A 15,697-nucleotide genomic window follows, 5' to 3' on the forward strand; every position below is an offset into this window, starting at 1 on the left:
TTTGTAAATGTGAGGAAATCCCTTGATTGACAGCAACTTAGCAGATAACTTTGGAATTAGCGCTTAGGTAGAAATGTGGATTTTGTACTGATTTGACCTTGAGTTTACTATTTACTGTTTCTGGTTTCTAAAAATCATCAGAATATTGAGTTTTACACAATATAACAAGGTTCTCCCGAGCTGGATTTTATCTAGTATACACATGATTGTTCCTTAGAACAAGGAACCAAAAGCATTAGGGCCTGAATGAATTTATTCATTCATGGTCAGATGAATGTATTTATGTGGCAGAAGAGTACAATAAATAGAATCTCAGGAAAATTAAGTGGGGAAGGTACTATTCTAGAATCTCAGTGATAGATTCAGCTGTTGTTTTTCTTCTGAAAGTTTTTCAGTTTAAAATCCAAGAAAATCAAAACCAGAAATTCCTTATCTAGAAAAACGGGGGGGGGAGGGGGGGAGCGAGCCCTCAGCGATTTAATGCCATATAAGAGTCACTTTTACATTTCAAGGAAAATTATGTGACTTTTGGGACCTTAGGGTTCTTTTATAATAGTCAATTCGGCAACATTTCTATAGTCCCCAAGGATTGGATGAGCCTAGGCACAGGCTGGAGGAGGTTAGACAACTGGTAGTGAAATAGATAGTGAGCTGAGCCTAGAGTCAGGATGACCCGAGTTCACATCCTGTCTCAGACACTAGCTGTGTGACCTGGGCAAGTTATTTCACAGCTGTTTGCCTCAGTTTCCTCATCTGCAGAACAAATATTAATAGTACCTACCTCCCCATGTTGTTGTGAGGAGCCAGTGAGATAAAAGTTCAAAGCACTTTGCAAATTTTAAACATAAATGCTCCGTTAGTCCTTTCAGTGTTTCACAGTAGGTAGGAATTCAACAGTTAGAATTTGAACCAGCTCTCCTTCATGTGGTGTCAGAATGTGAGTTGAAAGGGACCTCAGAGGCTGTCCAGTGCAGCCCATGCATGAACTAGTATCTGTCCTCTATAAGATAGTTGACAGATGACAAAAGTCATCTCGCCTTTGCCTGAAATGAAGGAGACTTGGAGAGAAGTATGAACCTCACCCTCTCAGTGTAGCTCATCCACCTCTGAATGACTATAACTGTTAGGAAGTTTTTTTATTTTGAGCCTTAATATGCAACTAATAGCTATTTCCCCTAGTTCTGCGCCTCCCCGAGGTCAAACAGAAATTCATCCCTTTTTGTACACAGGCTTAAGGACCATTACTGTGTCTCCCCAGATCTCCAGGCTAAATACGCCTGTTCCATCTGTCCACATAGAAAATTATTTTAAGGACTAGGGCACAGCCTGTTTGCCCTCCTCTGGACAGTGGCTTGTAAGAGTTATTCCAATAAAAACAGGGACAAAATGTCTGGTCCAACTGGAATACTTATGCTGACGTTGTCCAAAACTAATGCCGTAACACATTCAGATCAAATTTTTCCTGGCCATCAAATCTTGAATTAGAAAAGTAAAAGGACTATTTTATTTTCCCCAAAAGGTTCTACTAAAGCAGCCTCTGCTTTGTAGAGGTTGCAAGATGCTTGGTTCCTTGACTGAAATTTGCAAAAGATGCTGCTTGGTGGAAGACTTTTTACCTGATTAAGTAGGGAGCGTCTTTGATGATCATGTGATAATTCAGATTGATGTAGCACGTTAGAGTTGGTAGGGTGCTTTCTACAGCACAACCAGGAGGTGTAGGCCCTTGGAACTTGTATGTCCTGATACTGAGTTCAACTGCACTGCCTCTGATACTGATGTGAATTAAAAAGGAGGAAAAAAACTCCCATCCTCCGCACACACCCATTCCTACTGTAGAATATGTTGTAAAGAATGAAAGTTTGGTCTCGTCAAGCTAAAACATGAGAAATGCCTAAAGAACTTGATCATTCGGACTTTGGTATCTTAACTCTGTTGGAAGACCACAGGCACATCTTGCAAGTAATAGGCTTAAATGTGCCCTGCCTATTTTTAAAGGAGGATTGGGTGGTGGAAAAGAAATGGTATTCATTGTAGCTCTTTTTAGAAAATTACCAAGGAAGTGGTAATGTAGAAATGAGGCCAGGGCCCTTTCTGCTTTGTAGGTGAGCTTCAAGTCTGAAATTGTAAGCCATGGTGACCTTGTTATCTCAAATGAAACAACTCAAACCATCGAAACGCGTTACCCTCTCATCAGCATGGGATAACTATCTGATGATCAGTGTGATCTCTTTTAAACACATGAGGGAAACTAGTGCTAATTGGGATTTGGTAGTGAATCTGCCTGGGACTTAATAGCCCAATAGCCACCTGGAAGCCAGAACCCATTCCATCATCTGTTGCTGTTGTATTGGATGCTCCTGCTTTCCCGTTTGGATTTAGCATCCCCTCCTCTCCCAGAGGCCTGGTGTGTTTTCTCCTACTGTCTAGAGTGGCCCCATTTATCCAATTCAGCCTTCAGAATCTTCTTTGTTTGGTTCCTGAATTGTTAGTATGACAACATTCTGTCCTGGCTGTAGGTGCCCCCAGAGAGCACCTGTGAAAGCCTCAGCACGCCCTGTTCTCCAAGATTTTGTTGTTGGCTCAGATCATGAGTCTGAAGAGACTGGTGTGTGGCATCAACTTAAGGGACCTCAAGAAGGTGGTAACAGCCCTGAGCAAAGCAGGCACACATTGTGAGTACTACTGGGAAATCTAGCTGGATTAACCTAGAACATGACTTAAGCTACATGCTTAACCTGAGTATAACATCTGCCTTCATGGGACAGTAGCTTTTACTCACTGTTAGGGGTAGAGAGGTCTACAACCTGGATCTCTTATTTCATTGGTACAGGGAACTCCCTCTGCCACTGCAAGTCTGCAGTTTAGAATCTGAAATAGTTGCCCAGAGCTCTGAGCAGTTACAAGGAGTCACGTGCCAAGTATGATTCAGGCAGCTCCATGAATTCAGGTCATCCGGGCTCCCTCCCCTGCCTCATGAGCAACATTGTAGGGAGTATACAGCACTGAAAGAGAAGTAGTCTACTACCCTCTTAGCCCCTTATGAATATGTTTTTAAAAGGTCTGTGATTAAATCAACAACAAAATAATAGTATTTATGCTTCAGGAGGTAGGGTGGCCAAGTTGAGGGAGTCAGGAAAATGGATTCAAGGCGTGACCCTGGCCTGTATTAGCTAGATGGCTCTGCTCATCATGAACAATTTACTTGGCCTCTCAGTGCCCACTAAATTATAGGCTTATTACCACCCTCACCATGAATCCCTTCCAGTGGAGAGAATTTCCCAAGTCTACTGTTCTCTCTCTGGCCTACAGATATTTTCACCAATGTTTTTAAAATCAATTAGCAGGTGTTCCCAGTCCATAAAAGGAAATACGAGATGCATGTAATGACTACGTTGAGTTTACTTGTTTAATAGAATTTTGTCTTTAAATCTTCAGGGATAAGCACAGTGCCTTTAACAAAATAAATGCTTAATAAATGATTATAGAGTAGTTGATTTTGCTTGAAGTTGATTTTTTTGGTGAGGCACACTGTTGGGAAGAATGGGCCCCAACAAAGTGGCCACACCAAGTCCGCTTTCTCTTTATTTTTTTTTCCCATTTTAAAGGTTTGGGTTTTTCTTTTAACAACCAGGATGTCTTTGGATTATGGAAGGAACAGAATAGCTCTTTGCTGTGATTTCTATCAAAGTAATCACGTATTAATCGCAGTTACATCATGTGTGTATATATGTGTGTGTTCATATACATGTATGTATGTAATTTTAATGACTTTTTAAATTTCCATGGAAACATTCTTACTCTAATTTGAATAAAGATATCAGAAGTTTATATATCAAAACACAACAACATATCTAAAACAAGGCATTATCCTTGATTTCTTCTCTTAATCACCCTTGCCATTTAAAGTTCCATTTCATCATTTCATCTTTAAAAAGCCTTCACAACTCCAGTTCACATGGTTGGTTGTCTCCCTGATGAAAACATCAATGGCATTTCTAGTCCAGAACACACATTTTAACAAGTGATTATATACCATCTGTATACAGGAGCACAAAAGGTTTGTAAACCTAAATCAGAACTTAATAATGACATTTTAAATGAGTGGGTCAAAGAATAAATCATAAAATTTAATAAATGAGGAAAATGATTTCTGGGATACAGCCACAAGGGTATGCTGGCAAAGGTATAACAACTAGTTCTCCAAAAATTATCACAATTTAAAGTTTAATCTGCCTTATCAATATTTTTTCCATCATTGTCATAAGTCTTGGCTAGACTTATAAATAAGCCCGTTAAGTTAAGCCCTGATTTGTAGCATTTGTCAATGTCCAAGTTATAATTGCTCACGTTGAAAATTTAATGATCAGCTCTCTCAAGTCAGTATAAGCTGGTTCCAGTACATACCTGGACAGAGCTAAAGCATTCAGAAGCAAAAATATATCTCTGAAAAGATAAAATAGAAAACAAGATTAACTCAATATTAAGAAACAGAAAATAAATCTAAGATAAGCAGAAAAAAACATTGAAAATTAGAGGAGGAATAAATAAAAAGGACTATAGACGATGATAAGCAGAACTAAAAGCTGATTCTTGTGAAAAGAAAGCATCCCTATACTTTTAAAAGCTAACCTGATGAAAAAGAGGTAGGAAAATAAAATTGCCAAAATGAAAAATGTATCAGGTAAAGTAAAAACAATAGAAGTGAATTACCAGAACCTGCAAAACACCATCTGCTAGTAAAACTCAGAATTTAAAGAAACATGAGATTACCTACAAAAATATAAAATACTCAACTGAACATGAAATACAAATTATAAACAATTCGATCTTAGAAAATGAAGTTGAACAAGCCATAAAGAGAATCCTTAAGAAAACTGGTCTTTATGAATAATAGATATAAATTTATCTAAATTGTCATAATTTTTGGAGAGCTGGTGGTTATACATTTGCAACACACCCCTGGTTGTATCCCAGAAATTTTGGTATGTTATTTCATCATTTTGTCTGTTATTAAATTTTTTAAATTTATTTTGACCCACTCAGTCAAAAAGTCATTATTAAGTTTTGATTTAGGCTTGTATCTTTTAATTCTTTCCTGTGGTATATAATTAATTGCTAAAATGTATGCTCTAAACCAGAAATGCTGTAGATGTTTGGATCAGGGAGAAATCATTGTAATCTGAAAAAGTCAGGAAGGTTTTAGGGATGACATGGAACTTAAATGGTAAGTTGGTTGAATTAAATCAAGGATGATGAGTTTTGTTTTCACATGCATTTAAGTATGTAATTAATACGGATTATATATTATATATGATACATATAAATACAGAGTATATAAAACTTGAAAAAGAAAACACTACTGATTGTATATGACAAATAGAGCTCTGGTACCTATGCTAGGGAAAGATAAAAGAAACAAAAAGAAGTAACTAGACCAATTCACTAACCAATATTAATGAAAAAAAAATCTAAAATATTAAGCAATATATCAAAAATTTTTTTACCATAACCAAGCTAGAGTTATAACGGGAATGGATGGTTCAACACTAGGGAAGAAAAAATTTGTTTAAAAAAAATAATATTCAGAACTACATGATTATATCAATATACGCAAAAAAGGTTTTTGACAAAAGTGCAATAATGCTAAATAAACACATCAACCCTATAATGCATAAGTAATAAAAAGTCATTTTCACATGTAAATTCAAAAAGCTAGAATTATTTGCCATAGGAAAACACTGGAAGGTTTCCCAGTAAATACGGGAATAAAGCAAGGATGACACCCTTTTTCCCCACTCTTATTGGATATAGTTCTAGAAATGCTGGTGAAAGTAATTAAGGCAAGAAAAAAATTACATGCATAAACAGGCAAAAAAAACCTAAACTCATTTGCTGATAACCTATTAATTAGAAAATACCAGAGAAGCAGCAAAGGGGCAATAGCTTCAGTAAAATAGCAGAATATAAAGTATATCTATAAAAACAATTACCATTTCTTTATAGTAGTAACAGAATTCAGAAGGAAATAATAAAAGGGAAAATCCCATTCAAGATAACTAAAAAATGCATAAAATATCCTCCAGGCAATCTACCAAAGTATATAAATAAAATTACAAAGCACTCTTAAAGGAAGTAAAGGACAACTTAAAAGGATATTAATTGTTCCTGCTTGGGCTATATAAGTATAATAAAAACGAAGAGACTGACAAGTATTTCGTGCTATACCAAACTATCAAAGGAGGGGACCCTCTCTTAGAGATCATTTGCAGGAACAAGAGGACTAGAATCTCAAGAGAAACAGTTTGCATATCTGTTGGGGGGTGGAGTCACTTCCAGACCTTGAATCATATCGTAAAATAGTGACCAGTAGTACTGGTTAAAAAAATAGAAGAGTGAAATAGACTAAATAGATGATCAAGAATGGTAAATAATCCAAGTCAATAAACCAGTGTGGCAAGATTCTGCACTTGCTTTCCCAACCCGCATACATACTAGCAGGTTGGGTTCCCCGCCTGGCCGGCTTTCTGTCCCCCTAAAGATTCTCTTGGAGACAGTAGAACTCTTAATGGTACCAGGTTAATGCTTTACCCTGTGTATTCTTCAATATCACCTCCAATGTTTAGCACCTCAATATAATTTAACCTATTAAAATCTCCTTGATTTGGCTAACAACCAATTAACATCAATTAACTTTTACAAAGGCAGACTTACTGGGGATGAAAGTACAAACACATCCCCCCTCAAAATGAGGCTTCTGTCTCTCCTCTGCCATCTAGGTCCCTGGAGGAAGTGGGCTCAAATTTAAAGTAATCTGCCGTAGACATTTGCCCCTCCAATTTCATTTTTATTGTATTAATTTTAAATTGTTTTTACATGCATTTGTCTGCCCCTCCCACTGCACCCCATTAAGAAAAAAAAACCTCACCATAAACATGCATAGTCAAGCAAAACATTATTTCATCGTGGCCTAAAATGTATGTACCTCTGCATTTTAGGTTTATCACCTGTCTGGCAAGAGGTGAGTGAGTGGCAGGATTCATGTTCATTCCTCTAGACTCTTGGTTTATTATTGCATTGACCAGAGTTCTAAAGTCTTTGAAAGCTGTTTTTGTCTATAATATTGTCATTGTTTAAATTCTTCTCCTAAGTCTTATTGTACATGATGATTTTCTCAGTTTCCTCTCAAACTGCTCATTTTGTAATTTCTTAGTGCACAATAATTTTCCATTACATGGATGTGCCTTAATTTATTTAACCATTCTTCAACAGGATAGCCCCCTTATTTGCTATTTTATGGCTACTGTGAAAAAAAGCTGCTAAAATATTTGTGTACATCTAGATTCACCCTTCAGAGCTGCAGTCGCTCACTGGGCTTGGCTACCAACAAACTCTGGTGTAGATTCTGTTTCCTGGACCACGGGTGGTTTGTCTGAACTTTGAATTCTCACAGAGTTTCAACCTAGTGTGTTCCATTTCTTATACTCATTCATTTAAGAGGAGAAAGAACAAATACAAAGGTAAAGCAACTGAATTGCCATGTGTTCTGGGCCACATGGCTGTCTGTGTAAGTTGAATAGGCCACTGTTTCTACATCTCTCCTCACCCACAGGCTTAGAGTACCTCAGTTGCCCATACAGAAGCCAGATCAGTTCAACCTGTCAGGGCCTTTGGTATGTACAATTCAGCAGTCAATTAAAGGTCTTTTATTCACCACTTGGTAAGCAGAGGAAATAATCACAGGATACCTCTACATGGTTTGAATGGGGGCAGGGTCCCTCCATTCTATATCATTACAGATTTCTGAGATGGAGAAGGAGGCTCACCTCCCCACACATATACATGAGTTGGCAGCAGACGACTGTGCATACTCTCTGGACTAGGCTATCTTTGACTGTCTCCCCATTAGATTAGAGTCTGATAATCAATGAAACAATCAACAATCACTTATTAAGTGATTACTGTCGGCCAGGTATTGTGCTAAGCAATGGGGATGTCAAAAAACAGGCAAGAAAAAAAAGGTCCCTGCCTTGACTTGTGTTCTTAGAGGGGAGACAACATGTAAATAAATAGGCATGTACAGGTTACATAAAGAGTAGATAGAAAATAACCTTAAAGGGGGAAGCTGTAGCAGCTGAGAGCAGCAGGAAAGGCCTCCTGCAGAAAATGGAAGTTAAGTGATGTGTATGTGTGTGTGTGTGTGTGTGTGCGCGCTTGCTTGTGTGTGCATGTTTTTTAATTTATTTCAACATGTTTATGATTTCTTCCTACCACTGTTCTCTCAGTAGACAAAAAAAAAAAATCAAAACCCTCACAATAAACATGAACAGTCCCGCAAAACAAATTCCCATATTATCCATGTCCAAATATGGACGACCTTCTCTCTGCATTTTAAGTCTATTACATCTCTAGAAGGACACAGTTGGCGTAATTCATCTTTGGTCTACTGGACTCGTTCATCATTCTATAATGGGTGGCTCAAAGTCAATCTCCTCATTGGTGGAGATTGAGTATTCAGTGTTCCACTGCTACGTGAGGGGTGGAGTTGGTAAGAGCTTGAAAAAAGAGAGATCCATGATGGAAAATGCTGTCCACATCCAGAGAAATAACTATGGAGTCTACATGCAGATCGAAGCAGACTACTTGCTCTTTTTTTTGTTTTTTCTTTCTCGTGGTTTTTCCCTTTTGTTCTGATTCTTCTTTCACAACATGACTAATGTGGAAATATATTTAATATGGTTGCACACATATACCCTATATCAGACTGCATGCTGTCTTGGGGAGGGGAAATATTTAGAACTCAAAAACTTATAAAAGTGAATATTGAAAACTAAAAATAAATAAGTCAATTTAATTTAAAAAAAAAGAGAGAGATCCTGGTCTGGCTTTCAGCCTCAGTAGAGAATACACAGAGTTCCAAACCCTCTTCGTGTCTCTGAAGGAAGAGAAAGACTCTGGAAAGAAGCCAGCATGTTCCAGCCTACTGTACTAGAGACTCGGGTGAGATCCGAGACTCTCAGTTGAGCTGTTATTTCACTCTCAATGGGCATCCTCATTCATTCATTATTGTCTGGTTTTATATTCTCATATGTATGCTTTCTCTGATACCAATTTTGCTATCTTCTTGGATAAATGAGTTGGATATTTAACTGGAGGCACATCTTCCCCATTAAGGGATAGCAACCACAAGTGTACCATAAACCTAAAAATTATTGTCCCAAACTAAATATTTAAGCAAACAAATAGATATAATTCTAGCCTGGTACCCCCTTCTTTCTGAGGAGACCAGAGTGGGCAGCCTCTGGTTCCAATTCCTGGTTCTCCTCCTAGCAGGAACCAAAATATCCCTTGGAGAACGATGGGGAGAGGAGACTCTAGAAATATGTATTCTTGCCTCCCTTCAAGCCACATCTAGGCATACCCATGTGGACACGTATAACCCATATGGGCAGAACAACAGCACATAGCACCCCATTCCTCCCCTTTACAATTGCATTAATCAAAATTCTAATGTCTTTCAAAGCTGCTTTTTCTCTGTAATCTTGTCACAGTGTAAGTTGCTCTCCTAGATTTGTTCACTTCAATATAAAATTACAAAAATCTTCCCAGTCTCCTTTGAAACTGTCCATGTTGTCATTTCTTATAGAATAATATTCCATGACAATTGCACATATCACCATTTGTTGAACCATTCCCCAATAGGTGGGGCCCCCCTAGTTTCCAGTTTGAGGCTACTAAATGCTATAAATACATTTTTTTGTACAAATGGGCTCTTTTCCTCTTTCTTTGATGTGTTTTGGGTATAAGTTAAGCTGAATGTTGAAGGAAGCCAGGGAAATAGGTGGAGGTGAAGAGGGAAAGTATTGAGGAACGTCGGACACCCAGGACAAAGATAAAGAGTTAGGACATAGACTGTCCAGTGTATAACAGGAAGACGGCTGGGAGAGCTAGATCATAAAATGAATGTGGAGGGGCAGCTAGGTGGCACAGTGGATAGAGCGCTGGCCCTGAAGTCAGGAGCACTTGAGTTCAAATCTGGCCTCAGACCAAATACTTGACACTTACTAGCTGTGTGACCCTGGGCAAGTCACTTAACCCCAACTGCCAAAAAATAAAATAAAATGAATGTGGAGGGACAGTAATGTGTAAGGTAGAAAAGGGTCAGGTTCTAAAAAGCAAGAACTCTCTGTATTTGATGAGAACAGCTGAGAAAACGGGCAGCCATTAGATTTACGCTAACTTTTTATGCCACATCTCATAATAAGCTCAAAATGGATTTGCAACCTAAATATTAAAGATCACACAATTAAAACAGTTAGAAGAGAACTATATCAGATATCTTTCACAGATGTGGCTGGTGGATAATTCTTAACCAAATATTGGATAGTGGAAACACCAAAGGTAAGATAGATCATTTTGATGAGATGAACTTTTGAAGGGTTTCCATGCACAAAATTAATACATCTAGGATAAGGAGAGAAACTTAATTGGGAAGAAATTGCCACACCAAATATTTTTTGACATTTCACAAAAACAAAGAATTAGCAAATATTTATGTGCATGTATATGTGTGTATGTGTGTAAATAAAACCAAGAGCTAAGAATTTGCATGTGTGTATGTGTATATATATGTATATATCCAAGAGCCATTACCCAATGGTTAAGTGGTTAAAACAAACCATTCTTAAAGTAATTGCAGCTATTAATGACCATATGATCATACCAAATCACTAGTAATGAGAAATGAAAATTAAAACAACTCTGTGGTTCCACCACATACCCAGCAAATTGGCAAAGATGAGAAAAGATGGAAATAGTCAATATTGGAGGAGTTATGAAAAGATAGACATACTGTTGGTAGAGCCATGAATTAATTGGTCCATTCATTTTGGAAAGCAATTTGGAATTATCATTTTTTTAAAATGACCCTTTGACCCAGAGATCCTACTGCTAAGCAAATGCTTACTAAGAAATTCAAAGAAAAGTCCCCAATATATTGGTTGTAAAGGGGTGTGTGTGTGTCTGTGTTAGTAAAGAATTGTAGTGAAGTAAATGCCCTGGGGATTGGCCAGAGAAACCAACTGGTACTTGAATGTAATCCAATTATTATAGCATTGTAAGAAATGATAAATATGAAGAATTTAGAGAAATATAATTTGACTTATATGAACTGCTATAGAACAGATTAAGCAGAATCAGGAAAACAGTATGCCCAGTGACTACAGGGATGTAAATGGAAAGAATAGTAAAACAAAACCAAATGCTATTTAGTTAAAATGACCAAGACTGGGCTCAGGGAAGAGTTTAAAAAATACATACCCCTCTCCTTTCTTTGGGGAGATGAGAGCCTGTGAGTTCCATGTTGCATGTTCTACAGGATGCAATAGAAATGTTGGTTGATTCTGCCAAACTTTGAGTTTCTTTTTCTTTTTAAAAAAATTTTTTTTGAAGAAAAGGCTCTCAGGGTAGGAGGTGGAAAAGCATATAATCAGAAAGGAGTGTGATACAAAAACAAAAGGCATCAATAAAGAATGACTCAATTAAAGCAAATTATATACCATCTCATGTCCTCTACAGATAGTTATTAAGTCTTACTCCCTTGCTAACTCCAAGATTATGTAAGTTTCCAAAGGAAAGGACCATGGTGTATGTGTATATTCATATATATACACACACACACACACACACACACACACACACACACAATCTCTACAGCCCCTACCAGACACCAGAGTGGCAACTAGAATGGGAAGAATAGGGATTTTTTCCCCCAGAGACTGGAATTTAGAGGGTGCTAAAAATCATTCAGCAAAAGAGAAACATCAGAATTTAGCATCTATGTAAGCAAAATAGTTAAAATGCAAAGCCACAAAATGGTAGGCTGTGCCATTCCCTGCTCCAACATTCCTCCCACAAGGCAGCTATAAGGCACGGTGGATAGAGTTTGAGGTCTGGTGTTGGCAAGACTTGAGTTCAAGTACAGCTTCAGGTACTTATTTGCTGTGTAACTGAGCAAGTAACATAACCTCGGTCTGCCTCAGTTTCCTCAATTGTAAAATGAGGATAAAAATAATAACCCCCTACCTTTCAGGGTTGTTGTGAGGGTCAAATGAAATAATATTTGTAAAGTACTTTGCAAACCTTAAAATGCTATCCAAATGCCAGCTTTCCTCCTTATAAGGGGACTGTTCACCATTGTTGTAGTTTTTCATACTTGCCCGAAGCACAAAAATTCTTAGGCATTAGTCTGCTATATATTCTTACTGAACTGAACTGAATTTAGAACTCAGTAATTAGAATGTTGAATTAGAAAGTCTAATTAGAATGTTGAATTAGAAAAGATGAAGGATCATTTAGCCTGACTCCTTTATTTTATAAATGAAAATAAAATAAGGGTGTGAGAGGTTAAATGAACTGTTCACCAACATAGTAGCAGAAAGAAAAACACATTAGGATACACCTCTCTCCAGCTCTTCACCCACTGTCCATATTACATCAAATCAAAATTTTATTAATTTTCCTTTTTCATTTCACAGTCAACCAAAATGAAATGGAATGTCTTGTGAAACTTTTTTACTCATTTAAGGAAAAGGGAAATGACCAAGGTATCCAAGAAGGCCTGGATCGCGTTGAGTTTAGAAACATCCTGCATAATGTATTTGGAATGACCGATGACATGCTTATGAACAGGGGTAAGAAGCCATAGCAATTGTAAGTGCCACTTTTCATCAACAATGTTCAAATTTTTCTGGCAGCCCAGATGATATGAGAGTATTTTAGATGAAACTGCCTTTTACAGAACGATCAGTGGTCGGTTTCCTGTCCTATGAAAGTTTAATAAAAGATCCTTTTTGGTCTATTTTATACGAGATTCCTTTAGAACAGTTTTCTTAGGAAATTTACTTAATGGTCTTTTTTCCCCTCAAAACATTATGGTGAATATAACATTTAATCCTAAAAGTATTTACCATTACTGTCACTAAATATATTTTTTAAAAATAGTCGAATGAAAAATTTACATAGTTATGGGTTGTTTTTTCCCTTCTCATTTAAGTACTAATTTTTGTGCCAGACACTTGGGATACAAAGAAAAATAAAAACAGTCCCTGCCCTCAAGCAGTTTACCCTTTAATAGAGGAGACAACATGTAAATAAAGAGTTATATAAAAGATGTATACACTGGGCAGCTAGGTGGCACAGTGGACAGAGCACCGGCCCTGAAGTCAGGAGGACCTGAGTTCAAATTTGGCCTCAGACCAAACACGTGACACTAGCTGTGTGACCCTGGGCAAGTCACTTAACCCCAATTGCCAAAAAAAAAAAAAGATGTATACACAGTGGATAGAAGGTAACTTGGGAGGGGAAGATGTTAGCAGGTAGCAGGGGGACTGGAAAAAGGTCTCCTACAGAAAGTAGCATTTGAGCTGAATCTTGAAGAAACACAAGAATTATATGGAGTTGAAGAGGGCAAACATTTTAGCCGTAGTGGGTAATGATTATTTTTAAAAACAAAAAACAACTGAAATTTACTGAAAATTTTCCAGAAATTGGCCCTCAAGAGCTTGACAGTCACTTGATCAAGAACAATGGAGAACGTGGGCAAGGTTGGCATTCTGCCAGGAAGGAGGAAATAGTCAAGGCTGACAAACCCTGAGGGCTCTAGATGCCTGGCTTACATAAAGTCAGTCACTTTATGATTGTTATCACATTCTTCGTTGTCCTTCATTTCCCAAGAATGTAGGAAGGACTATGACATGTTTTAAGTGTGTGCATATATATGTATATACACACATGCATATATGCTTAAAGAAAACTTTCAGGATGCAGATGTGTGTGTATACATGTAATACAGATATATTGCATTAGGAGCTGAATGCATTAGAAGAATGTAGATAGGTCTATACTGTGTTTTAAATATATGTTATATGTGTGTGTGTGTATTTATTTAAAAGCTAAAGTTTTATATACTTAAAATATATGTGTGTATGTATTTAAAACATGGTATAGAGTCCTACCTACATTCTTCTAATGAATTCAATTCCTAATGCTTCCCCTCTCCTCTCCCCTCCCCTCCCCTCCCTCCCCTTCCCTCCTTGCCTCCCTCTTTGTCTAGCTCTCTCTGTTTCTCTCTCTCTCTCTCTCTCTCTCTCTCCTCTCTCTCTCTCTCTCTCTCTCTCTCTCTCTCTCTCTCTCTCTCCCTGCCTCCTTCCATATACACACATGCAATTTACAACCCCTAAAGATTTTCTTTATAAATCTGTCAGCTTCGTTGATCACTGTAGCTTTGATCAGTTTGTCTGTTTCATTCCTAGCTCTTTTCTTTTTTTTTTCTTTTTTTTTTTTTAGCGAGGCAATTGGGGTTAAGTGAATTCCTAGCTCTTTCTTGACAAAGACTGGACGTTCTCTTGGGAGTTCTCAGCTCCTGTCACTACCTGTTAGTCCACCATCAGTACACTTAGATTTTTAATCTCTGGTTTCAGCACACCTGACCTACAGCCTAAGCATCTCTTTCACTTCAAAAAACCACTTATGTTGAGTAGCTCAAGGCCAAGATTTCTAAATTGCACTATGTCAACTTGGTTCCAAATGTATGTTGGTCCTCATGTATTTCTTGTGAATTTCCTCTTCTGTTTGGTCAAAATGGCCAGTCCTCCCTCCTATATCAGAGGAACATACGCCTCAGTAGACAAAGGACTCACTACTTGGTGCCAAGTGGCAAGGTCATTAATTCCAAGGAGAGGGGGCTCTACTCCTTCCCCTCTAGTCTTCAAGGCCATGTGTTTCCAATGGCCCCCATGAGAGCTTTGAGCGCTCCTGCACCTGTAGGCAAGCCTAACCTTTGCCACTATTTCACTGACACTGTTTCAACATATAGCCCTTAAAAATGATTTAAAAAACTACTCACTAGGAAAATGTATCTCAAATTAATACCACCTCGCATGTCTGTGGTACTTTAAAGTTTACAAAGAGTTTTGTAATTTTGACCCCATGAAATGAATAGGGAAAGAATTTTCCTCATTTAGAGGTAAGTGGTAGCAATGGATAGAGTGCAGGGCCTGGAGTCAGAAAGAGCTGAGTTCAGATCTGACCTCAGACACCCATTAGCTGTGTGACCTTGGCAAGTCATTGAACCCCTATTTTCCTCAGTTTCCTCGTCTGTAAAATGAGGATAATAATAGCACCTCCCTCCCAGGGTTGTTGTGAAGATCAAATGAAATAATATTTAAAAAAATGAAAAGAGCACTCAGTGCCATGCTTGGCAGGTGGTAGGGATTGTAGAGATGTTTAATCCCTTCTCTTCCTCTCATTGCAAGTGTTGGACCAAGGGTTTGACTCTGAGTCTCTTCTGACTCTGGGCCCAATGCACTCTCATATTAAGACATTCTATATGCTAAAGGGGCGCAGAATAAAAGCATTTTCTTGGCCTATCTGGAGCATATCAGTTCATTTGTTCTTAGCTCTGTTATATACTAAAGTCTTATGTCAGATTTTATCCCTTATTTTGTGTGATTGCTTTTTTTGTGGATAGCTTTCAAGTTTATAATTTAATTTTAATAGATGATTCTGAGAAAAGCTACCTGCTTTGTTTCATTATAAAAAACATTGACAACATATTGAGTAGCACTAAGACTGAGATTCCTGTTGTAAATTCTTCTTTACAAAATAATCCAATAATCCAAATAATCTACTTTGTCATTTA

The 15,697-nt window shown here is 37.6% G+C and overlaps 1 protein-coding gene across 1 annotated transcript in view; it reads left to right on the plus strand.

Annotated features, from left to right (window-relative positions):
- LOC110209156 (calaxin-like) overlaps positions 1–15,697 on the plus strand; it is a 26,917-nt gene continuing 11,220 nt past the window's right edge. The window contains exons 1-2 of the mRNA XM_020987417.2: positions 1–2,672; positions 12,534–12,689. Of these exons, the coding sequence (XP_020843076.1) occupies positions 2,588–2,672; positions 12,534–12,689 (241 nt within the window). The 5' untranslated portion in view covers positions 1–2,587. The remainder of the gene's footprint in view (positions 2,673–12,533; positions 12,690–15,697) is intronic.

Source organism: Phascolarctos cinereus, unplaced genomic scaffold (assembly GCF_003287225.1).
Source record: "Phascolarctos cinereus isolate Bilbo 61053 unplaced genomic scaffold, phaCin_HiC Scaffold_1;HRSCAF=81, whole genome shotgun sequence".
Lineage (NCBI taxonomy): Eukaryota > Metazoa > Chordata > Mammalia > Diprotodontia > Phascolarctidae > Phascolarctos > Phascolarctos cinereus.